The 27,612-nt window shown below is 39.0% G+C and overlaps 1 protein-coding gene across 2 annotated transcripts in view; it reads right to left on the bottom strand.

The window, feature by feature from the left end:
• Positions 1–27,612, bottom strand: part of SEMA3A (semaphorin 3A) — a 403,325-nt gene that overhangs the window by 112,810 nt on the left and 262,903 nt on the right. For both annotated transcript variants that reach the window (XM_074942567.1, XM_074942566.1), the window contains 3 exons: positions 23,492–23,649; positions 19,864–19,926; positions 752–871 (listed from right to left, as the gene is read on the bottom strand). In XM_074942567.1, the coding sequence (XP_074798668.1) occupies positions 752–871; positions 19,864–19,926; positions 23,492–23,649 (341 nt within the window). The remainder of the gene's footprint in view (positions 1–751; positions 872–19,863; positions 19,927–23,491; positions 23,650–27,612) is intronic.

Here is a 27,612-nt window from a genome sequence, read left to right as displayed (position 1 = left end):
GCTCTTCTGAGTCTATTCCATGCTTTCTGCAGCACAGAGCACAATACAGGCATTCAATAAATAAATAACCAAAGCAAGGGGAGGGATAGCAGGGATGAGGGTAAGAACATGAAAACCGGGCCTCAAAACTGTGTGTCAGGACAAATTGGAGAGCTGAGAAATATGCTTGTGTGGTCTTGTGTCTTAATTCCCAGATGGGAGAAAGCCGCTGTGGTGTCAGACTCTACTGACTAGGAGGAGACCTGGAGGACAAAGCTGGCACTAGAACAAAGGTGTTGATAATATTGTATCCTCAGATAGCTGATATCTGTCACGAACAAAAAAGGAAGCACATTTGATTTTATAAACCAGACAAAATGGGTGTATTTTTATTTGTTTAATTTTGGAGGGCAGGTAATCCACATAAGAATGGCCGTACTGGGTCAGACCAAAGGTCCATCTAGCCCACTATCCTGTCTTCCGACAGTGGCCAATGCCAGGTGCCCCAAAGGGAAGGAACAGAACAGGTAATCATCAAGTGATCCATTCCCTGTCACCCATTCCCAGCTTCTGGTTTAGTACTGTTCCTATGCATAAATCAGAAAACACTGGAATCAGAAGTTGGACCTATGGAAGCCACAGTAATCTAGCAACTAAATGTGCTACAGAAATTAGTAATGATCCATTTCAGCTGGAAGAGGTCTGGATAAACATCAATAAAGGGTTTTATGATTTTTTTTAAAGAAAAAGTATTAAAAAATCCTGTTTTTACCTCGGGATGTCGTCCAATCTCAATATAGGTGCAAACTGGATGAAAAGCCCCAGTTCCGCAGGCGTACAAGTGAGTCTGGTTGTAAGCTTTAAGCACCTTGATAAAATTAGCACATTCTTTCTGTGAAGGAAAGAAAACACATATGCAAAATGAATTCTAGCAGGGAGCATGACTACCGGACTAGAGCTACCAACTTTCTAACTGCACAAAACTGAACACCCTTGCCCCACCCCCTGCCCTGCCCCTTCCCCTTCTCCAAGGCCCTGCCCCTCCCTCCATCACTCACTCACCTCCACCCTCGCTCACTTTCACCAGGCTGGGGCCGGGGGTTGGGGTGCAGTGGGAGGTGAGGGCTCTGGCTGGGGGTGCGGGCTCTGGGCTGGGGCCAAGAATGAGGGGTTTAGGGTGCAGGGGGGGATCTGGGCTGGGGCCGAGGTGTTTGGAGTGCAGGAGGGGGCTCAGGGCTGGGGCAGGGGATTGGGATGTGGGAGGGGGCTCCGGGCTGGGACAGGGGTGCAGGAAAGGGTGAGGGGTGCTGGCTCTGGCCAGGTGGCATTTACCTCAGGAGGCTCCCAGAAGCGGCGGCATGTCCCGCTGGCTCCTAGGCTCAGGGGCAGCCAGGTGGCTCTACGTGATGCCCCTGCCTACAGGCACCACCCACACAGCTCCCATTGGGCACTGTTCCTGGCCAATGGGAGCTGCGGAGCTGCCGCTTGGTGCGGCGGTAGTGTGTGGAGCCCCCTGGCTACCCTTGCACCTAGGCTGGCCTTGCACCTTGCACCTAGACATGCTGGTCGCTTCCGGGAGCTGCACAGAGCTAGGGCAGGTAGGGATCCTGCCTTAGCCCTGCTGCGCCGCTGACCAGACTTTTAGCAGCCTATTAAAATCTCCTGGATTGCTTTCAATAGTCATCAGGAGATAGATGCCAATTATGGTAGATCCAGGCCAATCCAGGAGGGTTGGCAACCGTATATTGGACGCTCCAGTGCATTAGGCATGTTTGGCAGAATGAACGGATTTTACAGTTATGGTCCTTTTATGATGTTTGTAAGACTTGTTTATTATTGGGCATTTCATTGCTATTTTGAGTTAGGGCCTACCCCACATAGCTAAAAAAATACATAGAGACAATTTCCCTTCTTTCTGTTTGAGGTAGTCTCTGCCTTTGTGATATAGGTTATTTTTCCATTTGCAAAACAAATCTCATGTATAGAAACATGGCTGCCCAGAATAAAATAATTAAGAGAAATGCCTTCCTGTATTTAATCAACTAAAATTTTGAAAAAAGATGGGCAGATGGGATGAACTGATACCAAATAAATCACTGATATAACATTTAAAATAATAATATACATACTAGCTGCAATGCATAATCTCCGCTGCCTCAACTTTACTGTAGTCACTTAGGCCTTGATTCTGCAAAGACTTATGCACATGATTAACTTTACTCACTGCAAAGTTGGTTGGACTACTCACAGTACATAAAGTTAAGCATGTTCACAAGCCTTTGCAGGACTCAGGCCTTACATTTTATACTTTAAGTAAATAACAAACTGTCATCAATTCTATTTATCTTTAATTAAAAATTATTTACCTGTTTTGCTAATGATACCTTATGCTATTAAAAAGGAAAGAAATTTTAAAATCTAATCTGCTCATCAATAGTACATGGTATCTATTTATTTACTTTTATGCATTTCCTTCCGTTTGAGCCATGAAAATGAATATGTCAGTGTCACTTTCTGATATCTCGTGCTCTGACATCAAGCTGCAAAGCCTGGATTGCACACTGCAGAGAAAAATTTAAATCCAAACAACATAGAAACTTTTTTCAATGAATGGAAATATTTATATTGCTATTTGGTTGAATACACCTTTTGAACAAGATCTAGAATTTGGGACCTAAATTAACAGTTTTTCCTGCTAAATAGTGTTCTTAAAATCTAATTTACCTTTACTTGTGGAGGAAAAATTGCAATCAACAGCAAACAATACAATGTCAGAGTGGGAACAAATGAGAAACAGTGAAGTTCTATTGCCCACTGGGAACAGGTAGAGATTATGTTCTTAGTCCTGCAAATTGATTCATGAGATATTACCGCATGGAGACCCATTAACTTCAGTGGGGCTCCATGCAGGTGCAGTCTCCACTCATGTGAATAGCTTGCAGGATCAGGAAATAGTGGTCCAATGCTTAAATCACTACCTGCATAGAACTCCCATTGACTTCATCGGATTGTAGCATCAGTCCCTATGACTTGTTTGTGATGAGAGAATGAAAGAGACTCTCAAGCACAAACCATGGCTCTGCGAGAGCAGGTGAGAATACAACTCCTAGATCTGTTATAGGCCACCATACAGGCCAGCTATACAAAATTCAACAGGGATAGAACAGTAATGGCACCCTGATGTATTAAAATGTAAGATACACCTGACATTGTTCTTCAGATTTTTTTTGTTTTGTTTTGCTTATGTGTATTTGCATAAAACATACTGACATTGTATTAAAAAGAACATCCCAGGAGACACACATGCAGAGTCTTACAACATCCTTGGCTCCAGTGCTGACCAGACAAATACACAAGTTATCCTTCCAACTGAGATGGAAGAGAAAACACAGAGGTAGTTAAGAGAATCCAGCAGGAAATTGAAAGAGCTGGAGATGTATGTTTCGCAAGTGTTCTCTCTTAATGTTTTTTAGCTTGACCTCTCTTAATAAAAACACAAAGACATTATAGACAGACAGATATACAAACACACACACACACAGAGACATATATTGTTTTACATAGACACATAGACTCCCATTCAGTGCCACAGTGATAGGGGTTAAATGATTAAATAGACTAAATGGTTGTAGTTTCATTTAGATGTAGGATATTATTCCTTGATTCTCTCAATTTTTATTTTTAATGTTGCATAAAAGAAAGAAGGGAAAATCTCTCTTGAAAGTGCTTGAGTATTGACACAGCATAACGCCAACACATGTAATACTAAAGATGAACAAAAGCTGAAGCTATGTATTCTGAGGTTTGGCTAAATGGACCAAGCTATGAAGTACGCTTGATTTGGCCGTGTAAAATCTAAAACTGACTGATAAGATTTGCAAAATCAAAAGGATGCTGATTTTGCTCACTTGCAAACATCCTAGGCCAAATTCAACTCCACTGTAACATCACTCAGCAACGCACAGGACTGGGCTTGTAATGATTTAAAACAAGTTTACCAGCAGGAGAGTGGAGTGGGGGGAGGTATTTTTTCATGCTTTGTGTGTATAAAAAGATCTTCTACACTTTCCACAGTATGCATCCGATGAAGTGAGCTGTAGCTCACGAAAGCTTATGCTCAAATAAATTGGTTAGTCTCTAAGGTGCCACAAGTACTCCTTTTCTTTTAACAAGTTTTCAAGCTTTTTAAGAAAAGTCAGGTAAACACAGTCCACAATAAATTAGGAGCTAAGGGCAAACAAACACATACCATTCAGTTTAGCAATTTTCACAGTATATGGGCTGATCCTCAGCTGGTTTAAATCAGTGCAGCTATATTGAAATCAGTGTAGCTACATTGATTTATACCAGCTGAGTATCTGGCCCATATGTACTCACACGCTAAACATGAACAGACAAATACTGCTTATCTGCTTATCTCCAGTATAGAGTGAGAAGGTATGAAATTGCTAAATGCATTGAGGGCTAGATCCAAAGCCCAATAAGTCAGATTCTGCTCTCATTTACATGGGTGGAAATCAGGAATAATTCCGTTGACTTCAGCGCAGTTACTCCAAATTAAACCTGTGGAAATGAGAGCAGAACTGAACTCTTTCCATGTCTTTATATGCCATAGTCGGCTCTCAATTACTCTGGATTTATAGCAGTGTGACTTCACTAATGTCAACAGAGGTGCTTCAGATTTACACAACCATATCTGAAAGCAGAATTTAGCTTCGTCTCTCCAACTTTTAATTCTTCCTTGATTCCCGGTGGAACAGATTTTAACCATAGATGTCTGAGAAATACAAGAGCTAATTAAACACTAGGAGGGAGATACTTACAGCTATAAACCTTTGACTATAATAAATATATTTATATAACATTTAAAATTTCTAGTCTAGCTAAAATGACTAATATAGCTTCTCTGTGTTTTACAGCTGCATTAAGTATCCATTAAAATCTGTAAGAGTAAATTCTCATACACCTCTCTAACAGATTAGATTTCTTTATACATTTTACACAACTTTAAACAAATAAATAAAGGAGGATATTAGACCACAATAAATGACATAAAAATAAAGTTATGATTCTGATTTAAGCTCTCATCTAGTGAATAAGTTCATAGTGAAGTTTCCTGCTCTGTCACCAGGTCAATCCTGCTTGCACTTCAGACAATGGCAAGATGCTCCTTCATTTCTTAAACTGTACACTCTTCAGAGCTCTTTTTGTTCCACGTTTGTACAGTGCTTTGCACAAATGGGGTCCTGGTCCATGATGGGAACTCCTAGGTGCTACAGTGATGATGATGATTAATAAATAAAATAATAATAATAATGGAATCAGGCTCTGCACTGTTGCAATGCAATGTGTGGCACTGTTGTGTCACCAGTACAACCTGTGCATTATGGAGTGAACCTGTGCATTATGGAATGGCGGTCTGGTTTTTCAAAGTGACCTCTTGCCTTTTCCTACCTTTGTGGGTTTAGGGGAAACAAGAGTCTGTAATGTAACAGTTTGCAGCACTTCATATGCATTCCGGCAGGCTCAACATCTCAACACATGTTGACTCCAAGGAATCTACTACAATAATGGAAGGTGTGGGTGTGTATTGGTTAGATCCGTGTTCAGGGTGCTGGGTTCAGGACTAGTCTACACTACTGTGAAGCCACTCTGCTATAGCGCGTCTGGTGAAGATGTGCTATGCCTATGGGAGAGCGCTCTCCCACTGGCATAATTATTCCACCTCAATGAGAGGCAGAAGCTATGTTGGTGGAAGAGAATCTCCCGATGACCGAGAGCCAGTGTGGACATCGCTTTAAGCCGATGTAACTTATGTCACTCAGAGGGGTGGCTTTTTTACACCTCTGAGCAACGTAACTTACATCAAATTAAGTGGTAGTATAGACAAGCTCTCAGACTGTTAGTTCAGACTGCTGGGTTCTGCCACTGGTTTGCTATATGTGACTTTGGACAACCCACTTAACCTCTCTGTGTCTATCAAACAGGGATGACAATAATTACCTATCTCACAGATACCATATGGAAAGCTTAATTAATTAATGTTTATAAGACAAATGGAGAGTCTTAGATGAAAGTTTACATCTAAGTACAAAGGCCCAGAGCCTTAAAGGTACTTACCTTTGAGGCTCTGGGCCAAAGTATACGGTTGTCAGTCTGTTGAGGCCTTAAAGGCTCCACCAGTTTTACCAGAGTTCTACTTTTCTATCCCTTCCTAATGAGGCTGGCATCCTGGCATTCACATACCTCTAACTGTGAAACCTGGCACATAACCCTTCTTCTTGAAGTTGGTGACTGTATGTGTCAATTTCACTACAAAGCATCCATCCCGCCTTCCTGGCTGAAGGCCTGGAAAGACTTAGTCTGTCTCAAACTGGGCTTGTCCCACTTGGCAGCAGGACATATTGTTGTCATGCCCTCAGGCCAGCAGGATATTGTTAATGTGAAGGACAATGCCAGCAGAGTGGAGTATTTAAGTACATGAGCTCAAAGTGTAAGACACTGGAAGCAAAACAAAGACAACACAAGAAATATAGTATGTCAGTTAAATATAGAAGATGGGAGAATATATCTACAGGAGCGGCAGGAACAAAATGAACAGGAAGTAACCAAGAGCCAGAAACTTTAATGTGCAAATTGTCAGAGAATTTTAAATGCTGCATGTGCATTACTTGTAGCCTCATTGTTCATTTATCTTGGGTTTTGACTTATATTATTTTGACTATATTATATTTTTACAGAAATGTCAAGATTTAAAAAAAATATGGACATTTTTGCATCAGGGCACTTTCAATACTGTTCCTTTTCAAGAGGAATAATGGAAAGAGGCCATTTAACATTTGGTTGCTTTGGAACTGGGTATCACAAACTTTTGCATGTGTGTGAGAGCAAGGTAGATTTGTTCAAATTATTTTTAATCTACTGCTACTACGTAGCATGTTTCAGCCTACCAGTGCTTTACTAACATTAATTTATATTAGCATCACAAAACCCCTGTGAGGCAAGAAAGCATCATTATCTTATATTAAATGTGGGGAAAATTGGAATTGCCACACTGAATCAGACTTCTAGACCAGTCTCCTGTCCCTAAAAATGGCCACTATCAGATACTTGACAGGAAGGGTCCCGGAAAAAATTGCACAAGGCAGTTACGGAATAGTAGGCCCAATGGGGAGGTTTCTTCTTAGTCATTGGAGGATGGCTTATCCCCTGAGTCATGAGAGTTTATATAGACACGAGGCACAACGCATAAGTGACTGTATAAGCCACAGAGTGATTCAGTGTGTTAGATCTCTGGAGTTCTTGGTTCCCTCTCCTGCGCTCATGTCCTATATTTTCATCATTTGCCCAATCCTGCTCCCACTAAAGTCAATGGAAATTAAGTTGCTACATACATTCGCTCGAAGATCCTCAGCTGGAGTATATCGCTGTCGATCACTGAAGTCAAAGTAGCTATGACAATTTACATCAGCTGAGGATCTGTCCCAGAGTAAGAGAAGGGCCAGTGACAGCCCTCTTGCAGACAAATACTCTAGCTCATCTGCAGGTCTTCATTATAAAGTGAGAAGGCATTAAATTCTCAAATGTGTTAAGGGCCAGATCTACAGCCTGGTAGGCTCAATACACCTTGTTAGAGTCCCTAATTTGTCACTCCTCCTCCATCCAAATATGCATGTATACTTTAAAAAGAGCAGGGGAACTAGCCTGAAGAGGAGATAAAGTGTTAATTAACTGTTCCAGCAGAGCCGCCTCCACCTTAGGATCAATATGTCTGTCTCACTAACAAAACATTTACATTTATTTTAAGAGGTTTCCAATATTTGTGTATCAAATTGATAGAAGGGACTATGCAGAGAGACATTAGCCTGAATAAATAAATTACAAAGAAAATGTCTACAAGCAAAAGCATAGGAGCCAAATGCAGAATGATTAAAAAACAAACAATACAGATATGTAACACTGATTAGGCTGTGTTATGCAGACTTTTCCCGGACAGTTACAAAAATAAAGTCCATCCATCTGTCAAAACATCTGCTCTGTGTATGAAAATTAAAACAGAATTTAGGTGTTTTTCACTAGTTTCCAGTAATTATCTCTCCTTCAGAAGCTTGCAACTTGCATGCTTAGATCTGAATTAACAGAATAATGCTTTTTAATGACATTTTAACTGAAAATCTAAAGTGTAAATCCCTATTATTCTAACCAATGTCTAGACTTTTTCTCCTTCTTCTAAACAGCAGCCATTTCTTTTTATTAAAGTGTAAAAAGGTTCATAATTGGTTCCCAGATGTTACAGTGAGTGGGAATATTAGAAATATGCAGTTAGGGAATCTTGTAGATCCAGATCTTCATCTGATGTAAATATGCATCTCCATTAATGCCAACAGATTTATATTGATTTACATCAGATGAGCACTGAAAGAACCTTACTTTATTCCAGCTCTTCCACAATTAAAATATCAGGAGATTTGTCCAAATTGGATGAGCAAGGGGCTTTAAAGATATCATCTCACAGCTGGAAAAATAAAACAAATTAATCATGTGTTTCAAATCAAATTGGGTGGACATTTTCTATATAAAAACCTGTAGGTTTCATCTTCACAGTTAGTGAATATGTTTACTTTTTCCCCTTCTATCTAATTAGTTGAATTCTGGAATAGCAGGGTCAGGGATATCTGTAGAGAATAAATAATCCCTAATATTATTGCTGTCATTCAATTTATTCCACTGTTGAAAGATGTTCTCTAGTAATCTTGGAGTTTATTTTGTTCTTTCTTATACCAGTGCATTATTGCCAGCTGTGATCAGTTCAATCTTAACAAGGTGGGTATCCCTTTCAGAGTGCAATAGTATTAATTGAAGAAAAAGGTTGCTTAAATGTCAAAGTATGCAGTGGTGTGTAGCTGTGCCGATCCCAGGATGTTAGAGAGACTAGGTGGGTGAGGTAATATCTTGTTTTGACCAACTTCTGTTGGTGGGAGAGACAAGCTTGTAGCTCAATAGCTTCTTTCTCTCCCCAACAAAAGTTGGTCCAATAAAAGATATTACCTCACCCACCTTGTCTCTCTATTGAAATAAATATTATTTCCTAATCGTTGGTGATGCACTCACAACCAATTCAACCCTTAGCTTAAGCTATGCTGCCCTTACATAGGAGAAACTGAAGATGAAACTTAGCCTCTGATCCTGCAAATATTTTGCAACTTGAGCAACTCTTGAGTAGTCCCATTGAGCACTCCATGATGGTGAAATGCACTCTACTTGCTATAATGGCACTACCTGCATGCATGCAATTGTTTGTAGGATCCTTGTTTTCATTCTTGTTCACGTGTAATAATATTGTTTAAGAACTATTATCCTTGCGTTTTGCATTTGCATTATGGCAGTGTCTACTAACCCCAGTCTAAGAGCAGGGTCCATTGTACTAGGTAAGTAACAAAGATGACAACCTCATCTACACTGTAAAGTTCTGTTTTGTTGTAACATTGTAATTCAGTTATTATTGTAAATATTGCCTGGGCACAAAGAGCAAAATTCGCTCAGTAAAAGACCCTCCACGCCATTTAAACCCCACTAAAGGACCATGCAAAGAAAACAGGTGGAACAGCTATTCAGGGGCATCTGTGCACAGCAGTAGGATCTTCATGATGGCCCTGAATAGGCTGGTGCAGAATTCCATAATGGGAAAAGGCCAGCACCCTCTGCAACTACCATGGAGGGATAGCAACTTCAGCCACTCCCATTGGCTCTGCGTAGGAGGAATGGATTTTCACCATCCTTGTGGATTCCACCCATATTAATCAGGCTCTATGCAGAGGAATGGATTTCACCACAAGAGGAGTGTGCTTACAGCTGTGTTTATATGTGTGCATAAATAAATGCTATAACTGGTTCATATCATAAATCTATGTCCTTCACTTTATTTAACAGTCTTAGTGATAACTATACTTTTGAATGGTGTTCCTGGTCTCCAAGCTCTGAAAAAGTGGCTTGAATCTGAAACATAATCAATGATCATTACATAATCTTCTGATAAGTATGACTTGAAACCTTCAGACTATGTCAGGAACAGCATTACTCATATGCAGGATGGGCAGAGCAGGAAGTGCAGAAGCAGCAGTGATAATCACAAAATTGGATTCCTCTCTGCTGTTGAGAGGGGACCTAAGAATTTTCAGAATGAAGCTGCTTAGATGTTGATAAGACTTTTTTGGGGAACCTGACACAGCCCACTTTAGTGTAGTGCAGTTATCTTCCTGATTAAGTGTTTAATGACTAGAGTCTTATCTACCTGATTTCTTGACATGACAGAGTGTGTGAGAATTTTGAAAATACACAATATAGACATGTCCTAGGATATGTCCTCTGAATTTTCTTTATCCATTATTCACAACTGATAAAAGAAAAGGAAGCCAATTTACAAAGCAGATTAGAAAAATCAACCACTGGGAAAAACAAATATATCTTAACGCTTTCAAACCTCAAAAGGTGTATGTCATTTTTAGCAAATAGTTTTATTGGAAGCACACTTGTGCACCGTAGTCCTACTGAGGGTTCATTTGGTCTCAGCCTTGCGTCAGTGGGAGAGGCATAAAGACCCTATCTACCTTCCTTCTACTCTGGGCAGAAAGAGGGCACAATAAAAGTTCCTGTGCTCTGGGAGTACTCAGCTTGATCACTTTTGTCATCATCACCATTGAACTCTGACCTGACACTAGCCCAAGATATGGAAAAGTAAAGTCCTTCTGTTTTTTCTTCCTTCCAATTCTATTAAAATTCAAATCAAACAATTTTTCAAGGCTGCAAATGACGTATTGTCATTCAACAGATGCAGCTAATAATTGTTTTGGGCTCATAAACAACTACAGTGAGGCCAAGAAAATACTGTGGTCCTAAAGACTTGTTTTAATGACCCCCTCATACTTTTGTACATCTGGCTAAAGCAAAGAATACAAGACAAACTGAAGCTTTGTGTGGACAGATTCCAGCAAACAAGTGGGATTTCAGTATGTATAAACTGAGATGCTGAGTTGAAGTACAGCCCTGTAAGTGTCCCTAAGCCTCTTTTTCTCTAGGTTATTAATAATATTTTTACAACATATTAAGAATCAGTTTAATCAAGGAACCAAATAATATTCCAAGAATAACTTGAATAAGCCTAAAAGAAACAGCAGCCTTGATAGTGGGATATGAGAAAGTTCTTTTTCCAGCTAGCTCTAAAACAAACTTTGCATACTTTATTGAATGGAAAACTCTCCCATATCTTGGGATTTGGTTTTATTAACCAAGAAATTAACAATGCCATAAAGTTCGGCTCAAGGCTTCTCATGAAGCCTGTCTGCTATCTGAGTTCCTTCCTCGGGGTTGCTCAGCCCACACTCTAGAACAGGAGTTTTCAAACTTCATTGCACTGCCATCCCCTTCTGAGAACAAACATTACTACATGACCCCAGGAGAGGGGACTGAAGCCTGTCCCTGCCTGAGCCTCGCCGCCCCAGGTGGAGGGGGGAGGGCAAAGCCCAAGCCCCATCACCCTGGGTGAGGAGGCCAAAGCCAAAGCCGAAGGGCTGCAGCCGCAGGCAGGGGGGCCTGTAACCTGAGCCTCGCTGCCCAGGGCTGAAGCTCTCAGGCTTCGGCTCCGAGCAGTGGGACTCAGGCTTAGGCTCTGGCCTCGGGCCCCAGCAAGTCTAAGCCAGCCCTGGCGACCCCATTAAAATGGGGTCCCGACCCCCAGTTTGAGAACCGCTGCTCTAGAACTTCTAAAGAGTCTCTGCCATCTCCCTTATAGCTGGATGTGGGTATAAACCACACGCCTCATTGAATCGGCAGATCTCACTCCACATTCCCTAGCAGGATTAACACCTGTTGGCAGGGTGGGGTGTTTCAGACATATGCCATCAGTCTCTTACATGCACATAAAGCACGTAGAAGCGGTAACAGTCACTCTTTTCTATTCCACTTTATGCACATCCTGAAATGATTTCCAGACACAGTCATCTAAGATAAATATACGTAAACTTCTGAGATGAAAGTGACAAATTAATGCATGAAGTGCTGAAACCAAGCAACAGAATGCTAGATCTATAGGATGCAGTTGCTTAGCAATATGTACACAAGTAAATAAACATATACTATAAGCTTGACTATGAAGTTACATGCTCCATAACATGGGAGTCCTGATTTTTGGGTGTGGACATAAAGCTATTCTGAGTTCCATGAGAGAAACTAGGCAGAAAATTCTTAACTGATGGAAGCCTAAAATTCCCATTCAATTAAAATTTGGCATGTACTGAATCAAGAGTTGTCAAATTATGTTTCCTGCAAGATTCACAACACCCTTATAGGGACCTACAGCTTTAGAAGCAGTTAATCAGGAAGGGATTGTCTAAATTAGAAAGGAAGTAATAGGTGATCTGTTCCAACGGAGATCAGATTGTTTATCCACAAAAATAAGTCTCTCTTCACTTATTGGCCTTAACATTGTGGCCCCACCATATTTGGAATACAAATTTCCCTCTCATCGGCAAAGCTCTCTCTTTCTCTCTCTCTCTTCTTTAATGATCTTGAACTGTTTTCTTAACAGTTGTGGAACTAAGAAAACAAAGCTATAGTTTTAACTTAAAAATAATTCTACACAGTTTTGGAGAGTATTTTAAGAACTTTCTCTTTGACCAATAGTTTGGTTATTTTTACACATTTCAAAGGAAAATGGATATTAAGTCTGCAAACGGTTGAGAGGCATTTAGAAGGCTAGCTGTTTGGCATGCGGTGCCAGCAGTATCATAGAAAGATGATCAGGTGTGGACTAATGCAAGTGGGGAATTCTGAGCTATGCTGCAAGGGTATGGAGAAAGAGAGAAATGTGCTTTTGGAAACAAGCTTGCTTGAGACTGTGAAGTGAAACCAACCCTTCCTTCCATTAAAACAATAATTTATCTGCCCAAACAGAAAGAATCTGAGGCAGAACTAGAAATAGATAGATGAGTCCTTTAGAAATGAACTGCTATGAAGACTTGAATCTGAAGTCAGAACTCCTGAGAGAATTCAGGGACTGAAACATGCACATCATTTTTACTAGTTATTCAAGTGAGCATGTTGCTTGAAAGATATAAGCGGTACACTTATCCTGTCCACCTATGGAGACAAAATAAATCATAACAAGGAATCTGTCTAGAGCAGTCCCAAAACAGCAATCACTGGTGGCACAGTAGCATATAAAAAGAACCCTCAATCTTTGTCAAAGCCAAACTCGGGCTCAGAGGAAAACTCCATCAGTAGAAATCCGAAAATCATTATTTTGTGAAACAGTTTTGTTTCCCCTTCCCCCCCCCAGCCCGAACCCAGTGACTTCAAAATAATTTCTACATTTCTAAAAACAAAAGTGCTATTTGTGCAAGGCTCGTAATTCAAGGCAGGAGTTCATTGCTGAGAAAATCCTGCACTGGATTTGATGAAAGTAAGCTTTCCCTCAGAAGCAAATCTCTCTAGTCACTCCTAGAATAGAAAAATAATCCATAGACAGGAAAATTTAGCTCTTATCCTTGATCCAGATTAATTTATCCATCATAATCTGAGGTTTCAGAGAATCTCACAATACAAGAACGAGTACAAAAGCATATTTATCATATTATTTTCCTTAACGTATGGCAGAACTATTTTTTGCCATCATTTCAAGGATATTTAATTATGTTCCTATATTATGAAATTACCAGTCAAACTGTGTAGTACTAGATAGGATAGAGTACTTGAATTGCCATCACTAACTTAATTCTTCCTCTACTCAAGTGCTCAAGGCACTACCTTGCAGTAATTGATTTGCCTTGGCCAGTTTACACAAGGCATCCTATGCCAACTCCTAAATGAAAGCAAACACCAGTATTGACATCTGAACTGACTGATTACAGCATATACTGTATCGTAAAGCCACTGGCTGCATTGTAGGGGGTCCATGGAGGAATTGTGCCTAACTCAGCCAGAATTCCCCTGGGGAGGAAACACATGTTACAGAGATAGCGCCGCAGTATTCGGAAAGGCTCCAGTGTTCGACTCTTCTCCTCAGCATGCCAGCTCACCTCCGCTGGCCAGTGGCAAGGAATTATACAGCCTTCATCTCCACCCTTCCCCTTGTGCTTTGTGGAGCCTATACAATGCGGTTTTATACATTGGTGAGACTACATTTGCACAGTGCTTGCTTGCATTCCCCACCTAGCTGGAGCTGACTCCTGTGGTGGGGGACAAAAGAAAGTGGGAAAGGGTCAGTTATTACCTGGCCTGATCTTTTCTGGTTAATTTATGAGCAGGCTATCTATTTTCAACTGGTATTCTATAATTAATTTTCAGTCTCCCTCCTCAGTTCTTCATTTACAATAGCACATGAAATGAATTTACTTTTATATTCTGCCTTTATGTTTTCCCTAAGGCGAGAGGGGTAATAAAAAGAAGTTGAAAGGAATAACAATATTTTTTTTTCTCGCTTCATTTTCCAAAATGTCATCAAAAATGATTTTGGAGAGGAGAGGCAACTGAGTAAATTGCACCCTTTTGAAATCACAGATTTCAACCATCAGACAATGATTCCAAATGCAAGGCTGCAGTGGCCTTTAGAATTGCGCACTGTCACATGATTCAGGGAGGGGTTTGGAAATTGAACTTTCCCATCTCCTGGAGATAAAGTCTTCAGTGGCATATTTGACTTGGATGTGTCCTATTTAAACTCAAAGGCCTGTGATCTCATTTACATCCATGCAATCCTCAAAGAAGGAGCTGAACAACACTTCTTGAGATGCAAAGATGCATAAATGCAACGTATCCACAAAGTACTTCATATGAGCCTCTGCTGCTGCTGCTCAGCTGCAGAGACTTTTTTAAATTTTGATTTGACTCCACATTAGCAGCGGCACTGAAGTAAAATAGGCAGATATATTTTTATCTATTCAAGTAAATAAAACACACTTTGAATTCCTGTGGCCACTGATGATCAGACAAACCTCCTAGGGCTCACAAGCTGAGTCGGTGGCCAAAGTACAATTACGAGCAGACAAATGTCCACATCACAAAAACTATGAGCACTAATTGGCACCCCATTTGGCTGGGGTAGTTTAGAAGCCAAGGAATTAATGACTTGAAGCCTGAACTACTTTTAAAGAGTAATCTGTTAAGAAGAACAGGTTGGAGGCACATAGTTTGGACAATGTGCTTGCATTATGGCTGCCTATGATGAATTGCACCAGATTGATGGATAAATACAAGACCATCATCCTGGTACCGACAATTTGTCACAATTCACTAACAATAAATTACTCCTAAAAATGCTAAGAGAAGATTTGGAATGTTCCTGTAATGCTAACAGATGCCGGTTGTTGGCAGGCAGAATCGAACCACGGACCTCTGGAGCTTATTGCATGAGTCTCTACCACAAGTTAAAAGCCAACTCGCTGTTAGCGATGGCTGTAAAGCGAGCTTATTTTATCTCTCTATTTAAGTGGTCTCGGTGCCATAGATGGAACAGGACACCACACCCAGGAGGTGTGTGGGTTACATTCCAATAGTGTTCCAAAGCTTTCACAAATTTATTTGATTCTATGCAGTCTAGATACCTTGTGAGAACAAACATTCTAGGCAGATTTTTTAAACTATTTCCAAGCATTTTGGGGTAGATTGGAAAGTCAAAGATTAATAGATGTTAAGGCCAAAAGGGAGCATTATGATGATCTAGTCTGACATCTTGCAAAACACAGGCTATAGAGTAATTGCTGCATTTAGCCTACCAATTTGATTTAGATTTAGAGAGGGATTTTCAGAAGGAGCTAGGTATCCAATTCCCACTACAAGTCAGCACCCTTAGGTGCTTTATTAGAATTGATCCTTAAAGACTTCAAATCATGGAGAATTTACCATATCCCATAGTTAAATCTCATAATTAAATACCACAAGAACTACTCCTTTGATGTCTTGGCACTTCTGTTTCCTGTGCATCACAAAATTAGGAAGTGCAGAGATGCACTGAATAGAGGAGAAGGGGGAAGATAATCAAACCTTTTCATACTGTAACAAAATAATGGTTTGAATTCTAGGTGAAGTTTCTGCTCAGCTCCAGTTTATGCACTGGTTTTCCCGTCCCCAGTTACAATTCCACCTTAGGGTTCCAGTGCCTACATAAATCACTCAAACTACACTCTCATGGTTTATGACATCACTAGAACCCCAGGATTGAATTATAGCCACATTTTTTCTTGTTTGCCTATTATTTAATCCATATGTAATGCAGAAATTGTCATGCGTTACCACTGTGGCCTGGGTGTCTGTGAGCTCTTTAAATCAAAATATTGAAACTCAGTAATGAGTTATATTAGTAGGAGCTTTATTGATCATGTCTGCACTGTGTGGTTCAGTGTAAAACCTGGGATGTATTCTGTAGGGACAATTCATTCTTTGATTGTTCCAAACTCCTGATCAGGAATCTACAGGGGAAGGTTTCAGGATGTAATCACTGTAGATCAAGGGAGAGTATCTATCCATGGCTGAGGTTCAAAACAATAAGAAACTCTGTCTCCTTTTATTGGGCTATCACATTTGCTTGTTTAGCTTGGCCATAAAAGTAAGTAGTTTGGTTGCTATTAAATATTTTACAGTTTTGCCTTTTTCTCTAATAACATTACTTTGCTATTTGTAGTTTTTCCTGTACTAAGGATAGAGAAATATCACAGCAACTCTAACTGCTAATAAAGAGTTTAATGGCAACATCCCTATACCTGATGAGAAAGTCTAGTAGACAATTTTGTTTATGAAAAAAGTGGCTTCTGCTGTAAGCACCGTGTGATCTTGAGCAAGACTTTTAATCTCCTAGTGTCTCAGTTTACCCATATGTATAAAGGAGTCAAACATATTTTAAAAAGTTTACCTACCTATAAAATGGACAATATACAACAGGGGTATTGCAAAGCTTCACTAATTAACATTTATAAAGTGCTTTAAACACACAAATGAAAATTGCTACACACGTAATAAAGGGTTATCATTAGATTTAGAATATCATAATATGCTGCCCTCAGCATTATCCCATGCAAACTGAAATGTTACCAATTTGCTATTCCTAGATTAGCATGACTGGCACTGTGGATTTAAGGAATCCTTTGGACTCAGAATAAAAGATACAGTAAATTATTTCTTTTAATTATGAGGGAAAATCTCTCAGGTCATGTTTGAGGTTACCACTGGGGCAATATTAGGGAAAGACTTTCATTGCAGCTGCTGTACTGCACCTGGTTTATTAGTGGGGACTTGAATTTTCAGTATTGGCTGCCCCCCCTTGAGATCAATAATTACAAATGTTAAAAATGAGAACTGTCATAAAAGATACAGAACTTCATTTAGGAAAGTGTGAGCAATCACATAGGAGAAATATCTAATATCTTAGCAATGGTCCACGTTGATAGCAACATTAAATCAAATGTGCTTTATATTCCACTTTAAGCGTCCTCTCTCTGTTTAATGAGAGCACGTTGAGCTATTTTTGTGGGCATTATATTTCACATTTCCTAGGTATTGACAACAGCTATAAGGAATATAGGAGGGAAGAATGCTAAGTTTCTTTAACGATGTGCAATCTTTAATGTTATTACAGGTAGAATTGTTATATTATGTTACACCATTCAGTACTTTGTTTCTAATGCATTATTAAATGGCAAGAGCAGGACTGGAGACAAACCTGTGACTCAGGTACTTCTGGGTGTTTACCAGCTGAGAACTAGACACACTGAGAGTTAATCGTGCTTCAGATTTCTAACTCACCTACCAGAACCACAGTGCTGACCTGGACCCACATAAAATATTACTAGTCATTCTTTATTTATATTTAAATAGATAGAATGAACTCTTTTGCAGTTTACATACATTTGTAGGTCTGTTTGGAAAATAGAAAATAAAATTTGCAATATCTTTTCTGTTGTTTACCAACATTTTTCTTCTTTCAAAATTTTCTGACCAGCCCCGTATAACCTGTAACACTGTTACCCTCACTTTGGGTTAGATTGTTATATGTCCTGCGCACCATACTCCCTGTTATGCCTTCTTATGCCCTTCTGCCAGCACACTGTACTGAAGCTTCCAGTGCATGGGGATACCCAATGCAGGTAGATAGAAAACGGCAGGATGGGACTGAGCCATGGATCTACTCCACATTCATGCCCAGTGGAGTAGCTACCTTGACGTGCCAGTGAGTATACGCTGTGCAGGATATAGACTTGTTGTGTAATGCATGCACATACACACAGAGGTGACTGGAAGTGAGATTGTGACTCCAGAAAGAAGATTATGACTCCGGGACTATTCCAGGAGCAACACAACAAAATACGGCCACTTACTATGAGTATATTGGAAACTGACTTTCTGCAATGTCTGCAACTTTCCCTCCCTCCCCCACACCACTTTATTATTGTGAATTTTTAAAAGAAAATGTTTTTTCTTTTTAAAGTAAAGGAAGCGTTTTTGTTCTCAGTGTGGTAGATTTCTGAGTTTCTCCTCAAGGGATGGTATTCTTGTTTACTTTAATATAACAATACTTAGTACAACGCTGGGCAGCCACTAGTTAATTTCTTCAGGTACTTCAGACCAGCCAGCACTTTCTGGGTTACCTAGCAGGTTAGATTTTCTGATCTCTAGCTCACAGAATATTTCTAAGGGAAGTGCTTGTGAATACATACATGGTTTGAGTAAAAAATATTTGTAGTCACTTAAAATCAGGGGACTACGAAGTGGCTAGAGACACTCATACTATAGCCAGGCACATGAAAATTGTGAGCTCCCTCTCCACATACACAGCTCTGTTTATACATGTCAGTCCTGACCTAAACCACCTCTGCTGTTCCAAAAATGTTTTTTTGATGTAGACAACTGTCCTCTAGGGACTAGGTTAAGCCCAGTGAACCCACTTTCACTTCTGAACTAAGACAGTATTAGAACATAGTTCTTCAGAAGCATAAGATCGGCATTATGAATATTTTAGTGAACCATCTCTGAAATTCAGGCCAGTAAAGTATACACATGGGGCCAAATTCCACTCTCAGTCATAGCCTTGAAACTTCACTGATTTCCCATTTGGCCCACTGTGCATGTGTCCATTTGACTTATTGTGTATATGTATCCTCTTTCTCTCTCTGCTCCTATAATGGAAGACAGGACTAAACTATCAATATACACAGAGAAAATTGTTAGGACTTGTGGCGAAATCTTTCTCACTCTCATATATACAAAGATGGAGATATGTGAGTGAGAGAGAAAGTGAGAAGGTACAGTAAAGCATGTATTCAGAGAATCATAGAATATCAGGGTTGGAAGGGACCTCAGGAGGTCATCTAGTCCAACCCCCTGCTCAAAGTTATATAACTGTTTCTTTCCTGAGGCACCAAAACTCAGGCAGAAAGTTAAAACCACTTAGGCCTCAGTCCTGCGATGAACTCCACTCAGGCAGAACCCAAGGAAACCCTGCATGGAGACCTGCTTCAGTGAAGTGCCATGTGGGCACAAGGGTTTATATGGAGCTTATTGCATGATCAGTGGCTAACTCAGTGCAAAATTAATGAAATCAGAAGAAAATTAAATAAGAATCAATTATTCTTACTTTTAGTGGGTGCTTTTTTTAAGAAGCACTTTCTCTTCAGTTTGCATGATTTTTACCCTCTTATGCATTTAAACTCAGCATCCATTTCTTTGGACCAAAATACCCAACCAACCAAAAAACCTGATGTGACCCAAATCTCATGTTAGAGTAAGAAGAGTAGTAATCTTAGGAAAAATAAGTGCTTTAAAAATTAACACAAGACTTCATGAAATATTCAAATCCTTCACACACAAAAACAAAACACCATTCTAAAGATTTGTACTTACCAGAATATCTTTTCCAGCCCACTTACACTCATCCCTTCGGGTATGAGACACAGGCCAAAAAATCTAAAGAAATAAAATAAAAATCACTTTATGCCATTTCATGCTTCAATAATCACAAATTGTATACCAAGTGTTCTATGTAGTCTCTTCACCCAGTTCCTTTCCTTTTCTCTCTTTATTCTTTTCACTGAAAAAAAAACCAAACATAAGCAGAACAAGGTGTATATGATGGAAATCATGGCAAAGAAGATTATAAATACAGATGTAAAATGTGGATCTCTGCTACTGACTTTGAAAAATATGGAGGCAAAGGGCTTGATTTTCCATTCAGTTATACTGGTATATTGATATTGATTTTAATGTATTTACAACACTGGTTTAAAAATGGAATGGAGACCCAGGCCCAAAACTTGCATCTTCTTGACATCACTGAATATGATAGATATCTATTAGTGTGTGCCATTTAATTGGGTTTGGGAATATCGTAACATAAATGGGACTCGTGACCGTTCAGTTAATATAGTAATTCACTTTTGTTTCCTGCTCTTCAATTAAATGAATAAAAATGGCTATGTTAGTTTGATGCTATCATTCCATCAAGCACTAATGCTGTTGCTGAGTTGGATAAGTGTCTTTGCAAATATCTATAAAGTTCTTCCAGTAATACTCCCTAAGCCTGCTGTAGTATTACTTCTGGTAAAAGAGGTATCTCACTTTCTACAGAGAAAACTCAGAGACCATTTCAGTCAATTATTCATGTCTGTTGAAAATCTTTTAGGAATTACATATAGAATAAAACATGATCTTCACATAATGCCAGGTTACAATTCCAGTTGGTAACTTCAGATAATGCAATATGAATGGCCACAAGACTGGATTATAACCTTGGTATTCAATACATCTTATTTATAAAGTAAAGGGGAAAGTATTAGGAAAATAGGATGATTGCAGGTGACAAAAGAGAATTAAGAACATATTGTTAGTGATGTTTTGAGGTCTAGGATGGACCTCAACCAACACCCTAAAATTCAGATTTTTCTTTAATAAATATAATATAATATAATATAATATAATATAATCCAAACAGAATTTGAACCTCTTACATCTATAAAATTGGGCTGAAAATTTCCTGAGAACACAGTCTCTCAAAGGATTCTTCCTGCTTCTATTCCTGGCTTAAGCAGTGCAGAGAAAGTGAAAATGAAAATTTACTAAGTTAAAAAAAATAATCAAATTTTTTAGAGCTCCCAAAAGGATCAATTGAAGTTTTAGGGAAAGGTTCCTATATTATCTTAACCAGTTTTTCATATCTCTAATATGGGCAGGCCAAATTCTCCTCTGATAATGCTGCAATTATGTTGACTTGATGTGAAAGTCAGTGAATTTGCACCACTGTAATGACAAGGTGAATTTGGCCTTATCTGTGCTATTTTGCTGAGGCCATAACTTACTTCCAGTGCTTAGGTAGAAATCCTCATTGATCTCATTGGAAATGCCTGCTCAAAAACTGACGGGATGATGTGATAATTGATAATAATAAGAGATGAACCTGAACCACAACCTGAGATTCAAACACAGCTAAGACTTTAGAAAAGTTTTGATTTGGATCTAAATTTCTTCAGTGACCATGGTCTTTATATTAGGATGATCCAAAAATTCTCTAAATCTTTGGGAATGTTCAAATCCCACTTTGAATCTGCAGTTTTGAGCCATCTTTCTTTAACATAATAATGTCTGTTTATTATTTCACACATTGTTCTAGAAGTGTTTGAAGACTGAAGAATAGAAGATACAATTCACTTAATGTCAGAGAGCAGTTTTCTACTGTGGAAGCACCATCCTTTCTTTTAATTATTCCAGATGTTTTGTACATTAAACTATGAATCCCTCAGAGGATACAAATAAATAGCCAGGTTCTTTTATAGCTACTTTAAAGAGAATAGAAAAGAAAATACTCAGTTTCCCTTTTATCTTTTCCCTTAGAGAATACAAATGAATGGCCTGTCTTCCTTCAGAATACAGAACACAAGGTATTTATTGCTATCATCTTAGGAAGCTAATAGGCAAATGGGCAAAAGGTCAGGAATACCAAGAAAAAATCCACTAGTGCTAAAGCAATATATCTTTCATAAAAGTTGAATCTAAAATGCACCATAAAAGTTGTGGGATTTTAAAGGCTTGAACATAACAAATCAAACCTCCATCTCTGTGTTTACCTTCTTTGGCAAAGCTCATTAGAATAAATGAAAAGATAAAACAACTTTTTAGACTCAAGCAGAAGCATACCCAAAAGCACAGTTGAACTGTACATCAGCTTTTAATTTAAGTCTACAACTTTACCAAAAGTAATGTCCTCCATCAAGGGCAAAGAGAAATCTGTCACTCTTTTATTAGCATGCAATCTATTATGGTTTATGAGTAGCAGAAACACACTTCTTTAAAACACTCCATGCTGAGGAAAAGAAATCAACACTCACCCTCACAAACACTGAAGTGGCCCTACTCTCAAAAAAAAGTGAATGGTAATGTGACCTTTTTGTGAGAGCTGTCGTGACAGTCATCTTCGTTTTATTGAGCAGTAAACATAAAAATATGGACTGTTTGGTGACTAGCTGGCTTAAGGTAAAGTGCATTCATTTACTGGTGCTACTGCTACTGTTTTACTACTTTTCAATCAACTCTTCCTTATTATGAGATGTTAAAAAGGATTATGCTACTGTGGATATAGTGGACTTGGACCAGAAGAATACACATAGAAAAAGGGAGCTGTGTAGATATTAGCACCATGGCTTTACAAAGCCTTAAAGCTTGATTGCTTCAATAGACGCATGTAAAATCCCACGGTTTTATGCTTCACGTTAGGATCTAGGGATTAACCTTTGTAATAGGGATAGTTGTGATATGTTATATAAAATAATTATGTAATACCTCTGTAAAAAATATAGTAGAGCTTTAACTATTCTGCCCAGGCTCCTAACACATGACAGGCACAAATAATTACAGAACATTAAAATGAGGTTTACCTTATGTTCTCTGTAATGAGTAGCTAAAAATCATACATTCTATATTCCCTATCTTGGTGACTTGCGGCTTGTCTACACAAAAAGTGTTTTCATGGCAAGCTGGGATGTGACTTTACCCTGCACTATCCTGCTGAGCGTTACCTGTCCACGTGGAACCTGCTGACATGTACTAACAGTTTGTTAGTGTCCCCTGATCTGCCCCGCTTTGAAATACGAGTAGACTAAAGTACACTAACAGTTGGGGTGCTGCAGCAGGGTCTACATGGACAAATAGCACATCAAGCTAGCATGGAGTACATTCAAACCCCAGCTTGCTGCTCATTAAATGTTCATGTAGACAAGCCCTTGCATTGTTTGTGTATATTTGTCCACATTTAGAACTGGTGTAACCATTTCAACCAGGTCCAAATTTGGCCTATTATTTCCCCCCTTTTTAGCTGCAACAATTTTCTTTTTTGGGGGGTGGATGGAGGGTTAGCTGTCATAAGCTGTCATGACTTTAAATGTAGTTTATATCTATTGTCAAGTTATACATTATACCTCTGCATAGCAAGATTTGTACCACAGGTTTTGTTAAAAAACAATGATAGTAGGATTGAAGATACCTTTTGATATTCCTTGATGTTAACCAGGTTGAAAGAAAATATGTGATCCTTTGCTCCAACATATAGTCTACTCCGTTCCTCATCCAAAAGGAAAGTGTGGTAATTGGAGCTATTGGCTAGTCCATTGAAAGTGATTACATTGTTGGTTTCCAACATCTCTGCAAGATAAAGTTAAAGATTTTTTTTTGTTAATTTGATGAAGATCGCGGGCCAATGTCCTGATCCTGTAAAGACTTCACTTTGAGCATATATGCAGCCCCACTGACTTTATGGGAACAGTTAGATGCATAAAGGTAAGCATATTTGCAAGTTACTGGAGGATGAAAGCCTAAGCTCACTGTTACACAAGCGCTGAACTATGAATGAAATTCAGCACAAGGCCACAACACCACTTAAGGTCCACTGAAACCCTATTTTGAGAACTTATGTGGGGTGTGAGGAATTTTACCCCAGGGAACTAACCAGGAGTGGGCCAAATTTTGTTCTTCTACAGTCAATGGAGAGTTGCAGGCATATACCTGAGGATGAATCTGGCCAACTGAGGTAAATTAAATGCAGAGACTAACTCTTCCATCTTATTATAATGTTTGTGGGCATGTATAAGCCATTTCACACAGGCCATTCAAATATGGGGAAAAGGAGACAAACATGACAAGCTGTTGAGATAAAAGCCACATGTTAAACAAGGTCCTTACTTGTATTACAAATAACATCTGCGATTGCTGAAACAGGAAGAATTTGAAAAAAAAGCCAATTAACTTTTTGCCATTTACAAGCTAGCATGCTTATTGCATTATACTCAGCAATCAGAATAATAAAATTATATGGGTCAGTTTCACTTATGTTTATAGCAACTTTCATTTTCCAGTTCTCACTCACTTCCACACAGCTGTTGTGTTTAACCAAGAGTGAGTTCCTTCTTCAGTCCAAGTGTTCACAGAACCATCTCAGCTACTCCCAGATATAAACACAGACTTTCATGAAAGTTGTTGTAAAAATAATTTGCATTAAAACACTCAGACTGCATTTATATTAGGTTTTGTAAACATACCTTTCCTTCATTTCTCTTTCTTTCTACACATATTTGGGATCCAAACCTTTTACTCAGTCATTTCAAGACATGTCTACACTAGCAATTCAAACTAAAAATAATTTTAATACTATGGGCCAAATTCTGCTCTGGGCTGTGCACATGCCAGCAGGGGCCCAGAAACATGGGGGACATCTTCCATAACAGCTGGGCAGAATTCCAGTCTAGTGCTGTAGGCCCTGAATCTAGAAAGCACTGAAGCAAACACACAACTTAAAGCATATGAGGAGTTCCACTGAATCCAGAGGTACTCCTCACATGCTGGTTCACGGCCCAAGATGACAGTTGGGAAAGGGAGTGGAGGGTATGTTGACTTCCACACCAAGGGGTGTGCTGGCTAGCGGGCATGCCCAGGCCTCCAGACAGCTAATCTGTTTGGTGTCTCCAGAACATGCTACCCAGAATGACTTTTAATGAAGCTGCGATGTTCAGACCCTGCCTCATAGTGCACCTATCTGCCTTGATTCATCATACCTTGCCTGGACAAGATGGCACATGTAATGCATAGGCAGACTATGCTGTGCCATGTGATTGAAGGCTAGAATGTCACCTGCCCCTGTATCTATCAATGTGCTCACATAATCCAGGGCAAAACCATTTTACAAAAAATGTGCACCATACTTCTCTTTCTTCCTGTAGTCTACGAAACAAACAAATACATTGATCTAAAACACGGACCACTTGAGGTGTATGTTTTTGGTTTGATATGACGCCAGTTTTTATAGCTTTGCAGGATTGGAGCAGCACCCATTTTTGTAGTAATCTGTAAGCAAAATATTTTTTTTAAAAAAACAAAAGGAATAAACTTTATAATGAGCTGAACAAGGTACATTTGAAAATAGATTCCTGCCTAATTTCTGTGTAGTGAAAAGAAGTAATATATGTACATATCCCAGGAGAACTAAAAACAAAATTAAGAAGGTGTAATACAATATGCATTGAGGCAAACCTTAAAGTCTTCCTTAGATTTTGCTCAATATTCACTGTTCTTATTCAGGCAAACTCTCATTGGTATGAAGAGCAGCTTGCATGAATAGGGACTGAGCCAAAAATTAATAAGGAACTCAGGATGTGCACCATACTTTTTGCTGTCCTCTAGGTTCCTTCTGAAGGAAAGATGATACATAAAAGTATATTATATGATATTACACTTTAAAAATCATTCTACCTAAGACTTAACTTCTCAAATTTTTTGCATAACAAGAAGAAACCAAATGATCCCATATCAGCTTGAGGAAATAATTCTGGATTCTTGTCAAGTTTTAAAATTCAATTGCATTGTCCTCGTGTTCATTTATCTGCATTTTGTTTGAAACTTTACTAATTCTCCTTTACACTGTAATGACTGATTCAGATGTTGAATCTCTTTACTGAATGGTGAGTGATACAAATGATTGATAGCTTAACTTGTCTTAGGACTCTCCTGGTTAGAAATCCATTGATGTTATTTTTATCTGATAATTCTCCACATAATATAGCTGTCAAAAGCCTTTATACTTTTTCTCTTACACACTTTTTCAGTTTAAATTCCCAAGGGTGTGAGCCTGCTCTTGGTTACTCTGGTGTAATCAGGAATAATGCCATTCAATTCCATGGAGTTACACAAATGTGCACCGAGTATAAATGAGATGAGAATCCATCATCCACCATCTCTGCTTGGTAGAGAACTGAAATGATGGGGTTACCACTTAGTTCTAATTATTTCACATCTACTGTTTCTGCTTTGTGCATTACTTTGTTTTCTAATTTAATGTCTACTGACAGTGTCAAGTTATAGCACTGTTATCTGAAGTTCTCATTAAGAAAACGAAGTATAGCATAGTCAAGAGCAATTACATCTTCTTTAACACTGCTCTGCAAATGTGAGTCTATTTTGAGCTGAAAGGGTATGCAGAGATCGTTCATTTTTCCTGCCCATTCAATTGCTGGCTTCTTTGCAGAACAGATAAAGGTGTTAAATGTGATACCACCTACAGTGAAATTTTGCCTCCAGTGGCAATCTTCCAACTGACTTCAATAGAGCTAGGATTTCACCCTTTGGGTCCAATCCAATGCCCATCAAAGTATCCCATTGACTTTAGCTGGCATTGGATCAGGTTCCTAGGGCTTGATTCTAATCATATTTATGCCATTGTAAATCAGAACTCACAATATTGGAGCCATAATATTGCAAAACCTGATGTGAAATCAGAAACAGCCTTCTATTCACTAGGAACTGACAACTGAGTCTGAGGACTTGAAACAAAGTTCAAGTGTCGATGATTCTCCCTCACTACCGATTTCTAGTAGGGTGGGGTTCAGACAGAGACAGAGAGGCTAAATATTCTCCAAAGTCACATTGCTTGTTTTTCAGGCGTTGCATTATTACTTTGGCAAAGAATATAACCAGGCACTGCCTCCTATGATATTCTGTAAAGGGCTGCTGAAGAGCAGAGCAATGGCACTTGCTCAATCAATACAAATTAACTATTCTACCTCCTCAAATTAATTAGTTTCCAAGTGCCTTTCATCCAACAGGTTTTTTTAGTATTCAGCCAGTAGCCACAGAAGAGATTATGACAGAAGTAGCAATGAAAGGACACATTCCTGGAAGAGCAATGATGCCGATCAATTCTTTTCACTGTCAGCTTGTCATACGGGCTAGGTACTGTGTTGATCAGCTTTAAAATAAACCCATATTTACAACAAAGGTTGAATTAAAATGACGGGGGCTACATGATGAATGCCTTCACAAACTCAATGTAATTAATACTGATGTCTACAATGCAAGACCTTAATTCATTATTTTTTTCATATTGAAGGGTGGAAGCCTGCTTTGCGCATGACCTATGAAGACACACAATAGTTACCTGTTCTTGTAATCATTGGTTGACTTCCTCTATCCTTTCTCCAATTATTTTATTGAAAACATGGTAACAGTACTTCACGAGGTGCTGCAGCTTGCCAAATTTCCTTTCTTGAGTAATTGCTTGGAGACCATTTTGTTATTTCCATTTTATATGTCTTCAGCTTGTACTCATTCCTGTCATTT

Source organism: Natator depressus, chromosome 1 (assembly GCF_965152275.1).
Source record: "Natator depressus isolate rNatDep1 chromosome 1, rNatDep2.hap1, whole genome shotgun sequence".
Classification (NCBI taxonomy): domain Eukaryota; kingdom Metazoa; phylum Chordata; order Testudines; family Cheloniidae; genus Natator; species Natator depressus.
This window is presented reverse-complemented; position numbering and strand designations above follow the sequence as displayed.